We start from the raw sequence: 12,182 nt of genomic DNA, 5'->3' as shown, positions 1-12,182 counted from the left end.
GAAGAAAGTAGCATTTTTGCTTTTTAGAAAACCATTTCATTGTTCAGTGCAGACCTACTCTCATTCAAAGACCCACGGAGCTCTCATCACTGATTATTCTACAAAACTGTAATGTGCTGGGTTTGTCACTAGATGTTGCTCATGCCATGGTTCTGAATATCTGGCATTGCCCTCTCTAGCAGTTTGGAAAACTAAGTACATCAGTTTTCATAATTAACCAAGTGTTTTATTTTCTCCATGCCATCTTATTCTAATTATTAATATGTAAGATTATGATTTAAAATTTTGAAATCATTTCATAAATAATCTGGCTGTACTCAGATAGGAATTTTGTTTTGTTTCTTTCCTATACTGGCTATAAATGATCTGTAAATTGTCTGATCCTTTCCTCTAGCAGGTATTATCTGACGTATATCATTAGCTTTTACTGTTCAAATCCTTTCAGAGAACCAATGCTATGGATCTGGAAGTCCATCTCTTGCTTCCGAATTTTCTGCTTTCCTGAACTACAAAAGTTTCATAATGCTTACCTCCCTTTAATTATTACTTTGTACCATTGTAGTAACTTCCCATTCATACAATAATTCATCAGCTTTAGGTGCTTCATATGTATGAGATTTGTTTATATATTTAGCTTGTATTGGGTATTTAGACTCCAGAAATCCAGGAGCTTTGGATGACCTACTTAACTCTTAACTCCATTACCTTATTCCCAACTCACCCCAATGCCTTATGAACAATGTGAACTTCACAGCGGAAATCTGAACAAATAGCAAGATATTTCACCCACGTAAAGTTCATCTCAAGAAAATGGCTTGGGAAGGGGCAGTTCTTGTTACAGTTCACCACCCTGCATTTATCACAACTGATCCTCTTTTAACTCTTTCTTCTGTTTCCTTTGGCTTCACTCCAAGAACCCTGAAGTTCTTCCTTGGGCTCCCTCTTTCTATATTTCCCCACTCCAGAAGCCGCCCTGCCATTGTAACTTTCCCCATGGTTGTAGGTAACTCTGAAATGTATAGCTCTAATTCCCGTATTTTAATTCTCCTGCTTGGTGTCTCCCTTGGGATATCAATGAGGATCTTACAATTCAGCATGTGAGAAAGTGACATATCTCTTCCTCCAGCTTCTCCGTACTTTCCCATTTCTGCTCATGACTTCACTATTTTCTCACCTACCATTTTTTAAATGGAAAATAGTATTTCTTTATGACCCCTTATCCAATTAAACTCTGAGTCCTTGGTAAGACACTTAGGGTCTCTTCAGATTGTCTTTCCCTGTTTCTTCCTCTGCCTCACCCATTTCTTCTCATTTGAATGACTGCAATATCCCCCTAGCTATTCTTCCTGACTTGGTCCTCTCACCAATCCATCTCTTGGTGTCTACAGCATTTTTACTTTCTAAAGGACTTTTCTGTTTGCCTATCTCACTAAAAACCTTCACTAGCTCCTTTCTTCCTTCTGAGTCAAGCACCGCCTCCACAACTGTGGTCCATACCATCCATAAGATGGGTGGGGACCTTCTAACCTTATCCTCCAAATATGTCTGTAGTAAATGTGCTCAACTCTGCTCAAACAGTCACCAAGAATCTCAGTAAATGTGTTCAGTACTTTCCCATTTTAATACCGCTGTTCCTGATATTTCCCTCCTTGGTGACATCTACCATCCATGCTTTTTAAAGCCTGCCCTTCAAAGTGTGTCTCAAAACCACTCATTTGATCAAGCCTGTCCTACTTCCTCTGAACTGTAATTATTACCTCTCCTTTGCACCCCATTAAGTTTCCCCATTAAATGTTTATAGTTCTCATTCTGTATTTATCTATTTCTGTCTCCCCTGCTGTGTTTTAATTTGAAGAGGTCATGGATTCTGTTTAATTCAATCTGTCAGCTATGTAGGATCATCATAAAATAGGTAACATAATAGTTAAAAGCACAGATCTTTTGGAATCAAACTTTCTTAGCTACTCCAATTACTATGTGTTAGTTAAGCAGTGGCTTAACCTCTCCAAGCCTTGATATCATCTTCAAAATGGGAACATTGAGAGTACCTGCCTCAGGGCACCTGGGTGGCATAGTTAGCTGAGCATCTGAACCTTGATTTAGGCTCATATCATGATCCCAGGGTCATGGGATTGAGTCCCACGACAGCTCTGCACTAAGCATGGAGCCTGCTTAAGATTCTCAATCTCTTTCTCTGTCTCTCTTCCCCTACCCCACTCTCCTGCTCATGCACTAGCTCTCTCTCTCTAAAATAAAAAATTAAGGGGCGCCTGGGTGGCGCAGTCGGTTAAGCGTCCGACATCAGCCAGGTCACGATCTCGCGGTCCGTGAGTTCGAGCCCCGCGTCAGGCTCTGGGCTGATGGCTCGGAGCCTAGAGCCTGTTTCCGATTCTGTGTCTCCCTCTCTCTCTGCCCCTCCCCCGTTCATGCTCTCTCTCTGTCCCAAAAATAAATTAAAAACGTTGAAAAAAAAAATTAAAAAAAAAAATTTAAATTAAAAATTAAATTAAAGAGTACCTGCCTCAAGCCTTGTTACAAGAATTAAATGAGATTATGTACATAAAGTGCTTAGCACAGGGTGTAACATATGGTACCATGCAAAGAATGTTCTCTGTTGTCAGTATTCTTTTTGTAGTCACTGTACAAAGTAGATGCATAAGAACTTGACTAGAATGACTTGAAGGGGGACTTCTAGCTAAAGACAACAGTAGAAAGCAAAGTATTATGTTAAATAAGACCCCAAAGTAAAAGCCCATGTTGGAGAAAAGGCCCACATGGATGTATGTGTTGTTCAACTCTGCATCTTTAGGCCTCATAGAATTTCTGATACGCGGCTGGTGCTTAATAGTCATTGGTTGCATTCACGTTATTAACAAATAAGGTGCCATGTTTGTATGAGGATTATGAGGACAGAGATCAGACATTGAAGGAAGCTCATTGTCAACCAACTTCTGCACAGCTGTTAGGATTCACACTGTGATAACAGATTGGCCTGATTTTGTGTCTACAACTAATGACAATGTGTCTTCTAATGACTTTATGAAGAACTTGCTGAATGTGGACTTAAGCAAATTAATCAAAGCTTGTGCTAGAGAGAGAGTGCATTTCTGAAAATATGCTTTAGACTCTTCCTAAGTACAGATTTACATAACTAGGTAGAGCTTAATCAGATCTTTGGGACAAAGTGAGCAACAATGATATGGTAATGGTAGGTTCATCCTGTACACTCCCATTAAAAGATTTTCCTTGGGTACTTTAAGAAAAAAAGTTATATTAGAAACAAAAAGTAATGGGATTCCCAGACAGAAATCTGTGTTTAAATGGCATTAAGGCTGTGGCTCAAATCAGCAAAAGCCAGGAAATCCAAAGTTAACCTTTATCCAGGCTGTTGTGCCATTTTTTCCAACTCTGTGTGTGCTGGTGAGCAGCCTTCCCTTTGAATTTCCTACCTCTGGCAACCAAGTCGCTTTGAATTACAGTACTGTGGGTCTGCTATTAAATGGGAATGTACCCTGAGGATATATGCTTATTTGCAAGTGCTTTCATGTGTCCCTGTAAGCCCAGGAGCCATAAACCTAGGTATTTTTTTTCTTTCAAGTCCCTAAGGTCCCCATTTATGCCTAGATAAGTCCTGCCTTATACCCAGGTAGATGGACTTACGTAACACTTGTGTTGCTAACACTGATCAAGTTTAATATTACAGCTTATGTGTTATAATTCAAAGGCACTTTTAAATGTTTCTTTTCTCTCTTTTCACCAGACATGGCGATGACTTGATTGTAACACCTTTTGCCCAGGTATGTATCCTGCTGGCCCTGGCTTGCTCTCCCTGTCTCTCTGGGTAGTTTCTATGTGTGGCCTCTGAACCTGCCCATTCATCTCCTTTTGTTCCTAACCATCCTGATCATTGTCCTTATAGGTCCTTGCCAGCTTGCGAAGTGTGAGAAACAATTTTACTGTACTGACAAACCTTCATGGAGCATCCAACAAGTAAGCATGGACTTTTTGTGGAGTTATGCCTTCCATAAAGGCAAAAACATTGAACAGCACTAAAAAAAAAAAAAAAAGGAAAAAAAAACATTGCATGGAAATTAGCCCTCCAAACTAAGTTAGGATACATGATGAAATTTGAAAATAGGATGGAGCATCATAGTATTTTAGAACTGGTAAGATGTGAGAATTAGTCTGGATCTTCTTAATCTTTGTGCCCTTTACACTTAGTAGACAGTAAGAGTTCAACAAATGAAAGGTGGAGATGAGGATTTTTTTGACATTTATACTTACTGCTTTGGGAAGTATGAATACTTATCCATAACAGATGTAAATTCTATTAAATTTCTTTTGGAATATCTATTAATGAATTCAGAAATTCAGATTCAAGATTAAAGGTACCAAAATATTCAAGTCCAAGTTGCCTTTTGTTTTTGATAATATATAAATAGGTTCATGCAACTTGATGAATAAGAGTGGGATTGTCTTCTGTGCCCCCAAATAGCTATATAACCTTGGTCAGTTTATTGCTGAACCTTGGTCTCCTCATCTTTATAATGAAGGGTTTGAACTTGATATTCCTGCATAACTTTCTCCTCCAAAACCATTTCAATCTATGAATCTAAGTATTATGCAGGTTACTATCCAGCATTTTAAAAGATCATCACAGGGCTCAGAAGGTCCTAGAATCAACAATTGTGGAATGACACCCAAGGTACTTCATGATCCAACTCAAGTTAGTTTGATTGGTAGTTGATTGGGTTTATATTTGATGGAGTAGACATGAAAGCTAGAGACTTGCCCAGCCTCTTTTGCAGGTGTATCCCTGTTTGTTCACCTATTAAATAACTCACCCAAGAAGTATTTATTGGCACGTGCTATGCCTCCATGCATACATGTATGTTTTTGACAAATATTTATTGAGCACTACCTTTTACCAGGAACTGGTGATATAATAGTGACCCAAACAGACAAGTTTTCTGCCCTTTCAGGGCTGCCATTTGAATAGGAAGTGCCAGAGCATCTGGTGGTGAACAATCAGACCAAGTCTCTGGCCACATGGGATCACATTCCAATGACTATGGTCTGGTTGCTCCCTGCATGTTCTATTTTCCATCCTAATTGTGGATTTACTGTTCTCTCTTCCTCAAAAGTCTCTCTCTACCGGCCAGTGATTGCCTAGCTAAATCCTACTTGTCTTTTATAGCTCATCTGTACTATCACTGTCACCAGTATGCTTCCCCTGACCCCACCAAGCCTGGCTGAGTGCCCCTCAGTGGTCCCAGAGCACTCTCCCAACCTTATCACACTGTTCATGGGTCTCTGCCCACCACTAGATTGTGTGTCCCTTGAGGTCCTTCCAGAATTACACTTACTTTTCCTTGAATTTCTAAGATTTAGCAAAATGCCTGACACATAGTATTTGCTCCATAAATATGCATCCCATGTATAAATGTCCAAATAAATAATTGTTGGAAAAAGACCATAGATTATTTGGAAAATTATATTGTCAGAAGGGATCCCTCCCTTTTCCCCACATTTTTTTTTTCTTTGCAGAATATGACCTCTGGGGCCATACATATTGGCCTCATACCCAATCCTACCACTTGACAACTATGTGACTTGGGCACAATTTCTCTATATCTCAGTTTCCCAATCTATAAAATAAGGTTGCTCTGAGAATTAAATGAGTTGACATGTGTAGAACATTTATAATGGCACCTAGCACATCATAGGTGCTCCATAAATGTGAGCTATTATAATTGATAGCTACATTTCTCTTGCTGAATCCAGGCAGTGTAACACTTCGGAGTTTTCACATCCATTATCTCAGTGATAATCATCATAAGTGCTGTTTATGACAGGTATTGTTGCCTCTGACTCTGTAGACAAGGAGACAAAGCTTAGGGAGATTAAATGACTTGCACAAGAAGACACCAGTTCTGGTGAAGAACAGAGTCAGACTTGAAACCTGGCATCCTGAGTCTCACTGCAGCATTCTTTATAAGGAAAAACAGTTGTTGTCTTTCCTGTGTAGGGAAAAACCCAGTTCTTCCTGTGTTTTTCTTCCCTGTGAGTCTTCTTTACTACTGAGAAATCACTTTATTTCTGATACTCTGGTCACCAAATATGTGGAGGTTCCACCCCTGCCCCCTCAACAACAAGCAAATCTCCAACACCAGCTGGGTGTCCTACAATTTAACTCCATTCTGACACTATCTACCTGGAGATCCCGTCAGATCCCAGATTAAAGGCTCAGTCCCACAAGGCTGCTTCCCACTTCAGATGTCAGTCACAGCTCAGGTGCTTCTGACTTACTTCCTACAGATCAGAGGTTCCAAGGAGTCCCTCCTCAGGTTCAAAGAATTTGCCAGAGTGGCTCACAGAACTCAGAGAAATACTTACCTTTACCAGTTGATTAAGAGACATGATAAAGGACACAGATGAACAGCCAGATAAGAAAAACATAGCATGAGATCTGAGAGGGTCCCAAACACAGGAGCTTCTGTCCTTGTGGAAATGGGGGGGCATCACCCTCTCAGGGTAAATATGTTTGCCAGCCTGGAAGCTCTCTGAACCCTGTGCTACTGGCATTTTATGCAGTCTTCATCACATACACATGGTCAATGATAACTCTGGTTTTAGCCCTTTTCCCCTCTCTGGAGGGTGAGAGGTAGGGCTGAAAATTTCAAGCCCCTAATCCCTGCTTGGTCTTTCTGATGACCATCCCCTCCCAGGAGCTTACCTAGAGTCGCGTCATTGGAACACAAGATGTTCCTGTTGCTCTAATCACTTAGGAAATTATAAGAGTTTTAGCAGCTCTGTGCCAGGAATTGGGGGCAGAGACCAATATATTCTATTTCTGTTACCTCACATTTTTGCATTCACTACACTAAATACGTTTTCTTGGTTATGGGAAGAAATCGCTGAATATTTTTAACAGTCATTTAGGCAGAACTTAGGGAATAGATGAAGGTCAGAGAGCCCGAAGGCAGAGACATGAGCTAGGAGTGTTTTCAGGAATTAAGATATTAGGAGTGAAGCCCTGGACAGAGATGATGGAGGTGGGAACTGGAGAGGAAAGATTAATAAGGATACATTTCAAAGGCTTCTGTGGTTTAGCGGGACTCAAGGTCACTGCACTGCATAGCTCCAGGGCGAGAGTGGGGGTTGTTTTCAGTTACCATTTGTTAGCAAGAAACTTGGATATTCTTTTTCTGTAAGTATGGGAACATTCAGCCTAACTGTGCTGATTAATAGGCTATGTCAGCTGAAACTACTTCCTTGGGAATCAGGTCTTTCCACAGCCTTGAGGGTTTTGAGCCACATAAACCTTCAAGAACTAAAGGACCCTAAGACCATAACTGCTATATACAGAGCTGATCCAGAGTCCATTCTCACACTGTGGCTGAGGACCACTCTCCAAATCATGGCCCTTTGCATCACCTTTGGTCCAAACCAAACCACACTCACCAAACAGAATAAATCTCCGTCGGTAGGATAGTTGTGTCTGATGATCTTTCTCAGATCCATCCCCACCCACATTTGTAGAGTTGATCCTCATTGATTCCAAGCATTTTCTTTTGTTTTCTCTTCTCTTCTCCTCTCTTCTCTTCTCTTCTCTTCTCTTCTCTTCTCTTCTCTCCTCTCCTCTCCTCTCCTCTCCTCTCCTCTCCTCTCCTCTCCCCTCCCCTCCCCCCCCTCCCCTCCCTTCTCCTCTCCTCTCCTCTCCTCTCCTCTCCTCTCCTCTCCTCTCCTCTCCTTTCCTTTCCTTTTCTTTCCTTTCCTTTCCTTTTCTCTTTTAAGTAGGCTCCACACCCAGCACAGAGCCCAACACAGGGCTCCAGCTCACGACCCTGAGATCAAGACCTGAGCTTAGATCAAGAGTCAGATGTTTAACTGACTGAGCCATCCAGGCACCCCCACCCAAGCATTTTCTTGAAACCAACACCACGTAACAGAAGTTCAAGGCAGGGCATATGTTCTATTAGAGCTTCCCTGGGAGGCTGAGAACTCAATGATGGGTTTTAGCTACAAATGAAGCTGCTTAGGGGGTTCACTTAATGAACCCATTGTATTCCTAGATAGTCAGTACCCTCAAATAAAGAAAACTGAGGACAACAGTACCTGCCAGGAATGGATCCACCATACTGACAGCATTTCCCCCACATAGTCACTTATCTTAACAACTGAAACTACAAGATCCATGGAACTCATAAGTGGCTTTCTGGGACATTTGCGTTGGGTTCCAGGGTGCCACTCCTTGGCTTAAATGTAACATTTAAGCAAGAATTCTGTCCTTGGAATGGTTTTCTTGAGACATCTGGATAGTGTGGTTTATTATATAAAAAGGAACTCCCACATAGAACTATACTTCTCTTAAGTCAAGATTTCCTTTATCTTTTGGCTCTTTGCTCTACTGAAAAATAGTTCATTGTCTGCCTGAGCTTTACCACCCAAAGGGTGAAAATCTCAGTTTCTGTTGAGGTGATTTCCTTGCACTTCCGTGAAATGTTCCATTGAGAGATGCTTGATTGGGCCTGTATTTCTTGGCTTCAAATTAAAAGCTATTATTTCTTTAGTCCCAGGAGTTAATTTTGCAAATATGGCTTTCATTTAGAGCTGTTAATTCAGATAAGCATCCCTAAAGCATTTACTGGCTTCAGCTGATGGAGAAATCACATGAATGAGAACGCCCACCATTCGTCAGTCTGATAACCAGGGAATATAGCAGCTAGAAGCAAAACGGTGTTCCCCATCATTCAACTGTGTCACTAACATCACAGAAATCACCAGTGGCTATCAGGAAATCATGTAACATCTCTGTATCAACATTCTTCCAAGGCATAATTCAATCAACATGTATGTAATCTTTAAGAAAGAATTAATAGCCATTTAATTTTGTTTTCATTGTATATCTTTCATTGCTTTATGTCCTTTGGCATGGGATTTAAATTAGCTGAGAATAATAAAATCTTGAGCATTCAGAGGGGAAAGAACCCAGCCAAATTTCCTCAGAGTAAGTGAGGAAATATATGTAAAACCCTCACACAGGAGCTGGCACACTGTAAATTAGCAGTAAATGTTATTTGCCTCCTGCCTTCCCCAAGTGAGGAAGAAACTGAGAGGTTCAGTGAGTTGCCGAGGGCTATATATTTAGAAGGTGCCAGAGCCAGGATTAGGATTCCTGTCTTCTGATTCATAGTCCAGTTCTTTCTCCACTGTACTATTCAGGGCTGTAAAATATTATTAACTGCTGTGGCCAAATTATCCTCCCTATTAATATCACCATCTTTAATCCAGGCACATAGCTTAGGGTTCTTCTATAAGTTAGGAACCACTGGAAACTGGGCAACCAATGGCATTTTCTTCTGGCACTCATGACGGTTTTCTAATTGGCACTCTCATGCCCTGTAAGTAATAATGCAGCTTCCAGAAGTCATTCACTCATTTAGTTTGTGTTGAGCCTCTTCATTATACCGGATCTTGGGAATAAGTGGTAAACGAAATAAACATGGTTCTTGCCTTTGCAAAGCTTGCACACACAGATGCTTATCTGGATTAACAACTCTAAATAAGAGCTTTATTTTCAAAATGAACTCCTGGGACAAGGGAATTTATATAATTTATGTCATTTTCAAGAAGACATTGGGAGAATTGGGTGCCGTGAGTAGCCTAACTGTTAAGAAAGCAAAGATTCCTGGGGTGACTGGGTGGCTCAGTTGGTTGAGCATCTGATTTCAGCTCAGGTCATGATCTCATGGTCTGTGGGTTTGAGCCCCGCATTGGGCTCTGTGCTGACAGCTCAGAGCCTAGAGCCTGCTTCGGATTCTGTGTCTCCCCCTCTCTCTGCCTCTCCCCCACTCACACTCTATCTCTCTCTGTCTCTCAAAAATGAATAAGAATTAGAAAAACTAAAAAAGAAAGAGATCCCCAAACATTTAGGGTCTCCTAGTTCAATGTCTTCTTTCACAAAAGCCACCCTTGGAACTCAGGAAGATAGGCAAAGTGAAATCATTAAAGACATGTTATTAATCCAATGAATACATATTGAATACCTATATCATAGCAAATATTTTGCCAATTCCAAGGTGACAAAGATGAATGAGATTCAGTCTTTGCTTAAATCTCTTGCAGGTGAGATAGACAAGAAAATAGGAAGTGAGATACAGTCTGAACAGCGTCATGATGGGGCAAATGTAGCAAACCGTAGGTAGCATAGACAGTGACTACTCCCACTGGGGAAGGCTTAGCTGAGGAAGTGATACCTGAGGGGATTCCTAGTACAGGGGAAGGAGTTTGCCACTGAAAAAGAAGGAAAAGCATATAAAGCTGAGCAAAACATATGCAAAGGCCCAGTGACACAAGTGTATGCTGTGTTTGTGCAACTGTGGGTAGTATGTAGAACCAAAACCAGATAAAAGGTTTTGTAGAAAAGGTTTGTAGAAAAGGAAACCAGATAAAACATTCTCATGGTATTTGGCTCCTCAGATGATTTTTACATCAACGGTTCATTCAATTGACAGTTCACCAATATTTATGGAGTTCCCACTATTTGTGTGGCAGGTTGGTGGGTCCTACAGAGGCTATATGGAAAGGAGTCGGCACTGAATCCTCCCCTCAACGGGTCACAGATTTGTGGTGGGGGTAATATGTGCCCATATGAGTTGTAACATGAGGAAATAACCTTGAAGGTGCAAACAAGGCACCATGGGATATTAGAAGAGGGGTCAATTTTAGCTAACATGATGACATCCTTCGCAGAAGATGGCATTTGACCTTTGAAGTTTTGATTCTGACACCGATTCCAATGTATGGATTTTTTTCCCCACACATCCAAGCAATTTTTCCTTAACATCAGCTGAGTGCCTTGCAGGTCAATTCAATTCTGACCTGTCTACTTGGAGATAGCATCAGATCCCACAGGTTGAGGGCTCAGTCCTGTAAGACGACTCACCACTTCAGACACTGGTTGCAAGTCCAGTTTGCTACCTGTACCTCTGATCCACCAACTACAGATCAGAGGTTCCCATGACCCCTCTAGCCAGTTTGCTAGACTGGCTCACAGGACTCAGAGAAAAATTTTCCCTACTAGAATATTGGTTTATTATAAAAGGATATAATTCAGTAAGAGCCAAATGGAAGAGAGGCATAGGGCAAGGTATGTGGGAAAGGGCAACAAGTCTTCCATTTCTTGGAAGGTGCCCCTTTCCCCAGTCTCCTTGCATTCACCAACCTGGAATGCAAGGAAACACTCCAAACCTGGTCCTTTTGGGTTTTTATGGAGGCTTCATTACATAGCCACGATTGATTAAATCATTGGCCGCTGGTGACTGAACTCAGTCTCCAGCTCCTCTTGTCTCCCCAGAGGTCTGAGGAGGGCTGAAAGTGTCAACCCTCTAATCATGTGGTTGGTTCCCCTGGCAATTAGCCCCCATCCTTAGGTTACCTAGAGACTTTCCATAAGTCTCCTCATTAACATAACACAGGACACTTTTTATATCTCTCTTCACTTACAAAATTCTTAGAGTTTTAGGATCTGGTAATAGGAATGAAGACAAAGATCAAATACAGATTTCTTGCAGCAGCGCCTAGGTAGCTCAGTTGGTTGAGTGTTCGACTCTTGATTTCAGCTCAGGGCATGATCTCACAGTTCTGGGACTGAGCCCTGAGGCACGTTCCATGGTGAGTGTGGAGCCTGCTTAAGATGCTTAAGATTCTCTCTCCTCAAAAAAAAAAAAAAAAAAAAAAAAAAAGATTCTCTCTCCTCAGTGTGGAGATTAAGATTCTCATTCTCCCTCTGCTCCTCTCCCACTTGCACGCACACTCTCTCTCTAAAATAAATAAATAAATAAATAGATAGATAGATAGATAGATAGATAAATAAATAAACAAGCATAGATATGTATTTCTTATCATAAATTACAATATCATAGAAAGGTAGGTGATATTTACATGTGTGAATTTGTGTGGGAGAGTTTCCTTTTCAGAGGAATAGCCTGAGCAATATCAAGAAAGGAATAGGACCTGTTCAAGGAAAAATAAGCGATCAAGTCTGGCCTTGTCAAAGTACAAGTTCCTTCTTTCCTTCCTTCCTTCCTTCCTTCCTTCCTTCCTTCCTTCCTTCCTTCTTTCCTTCCTTCTTTCCTTCCTTCCTTCCTTCCTTCCTCCCTCCCCCCCTCCCTCTCCCC

The 12,182-nt window shown here is 41.1% G+C and overlaps 1 protein-coding gene across 3 annotated transcripts in view; it reads left to right on the top strand.

Moving 5' to 3' along the window:
• Positions 1–12,182, top strand: part of PDE4B (phosphodiesterase 4B) — a 525,517-nt gene that overhangs the window by 404,935 nt on the left and 108,400 nt on the right. For all 3 annotated transcript variants that reach the window (XM_019448986.2, XM_019448985.2, XM_019448988.2), the window contains 2 exons: positions 3,761–3,797; positions 3,920–3,990. In XM_019448986.2, the coding sequence (XP_019304531.1) occupies positions 3,761–3,797; positions 3,920–3,990 (108 nt within the window). The remainder of the gene's footprint in view (positions 1–3,760; positions 3,798–3,919; positions 3,991–12,182) is intronic.

The sequence above is a fragment of the Panthera pardus genome, unplaced genomic scaffold, assembly GCF_024362965.1.
Source record: "Panthera pardus isolate Hobbes unplaced genomic scaffold, ASM2436296v1 HiC_scaffold_11, whole genome shotgun sequence".
Taxonomy (NCBI): domain Eukaryota; kingdom Metazoa; phylum Chordata; class Mammalia; order Carnivora; family Felidae; genus Panthera; species Panthera pardus.
The sequence above is the reverse complement of the archived record's forward strand: the minus strand, read 5'-3'. Positions and strand labels throughout refer to the sequence as shown.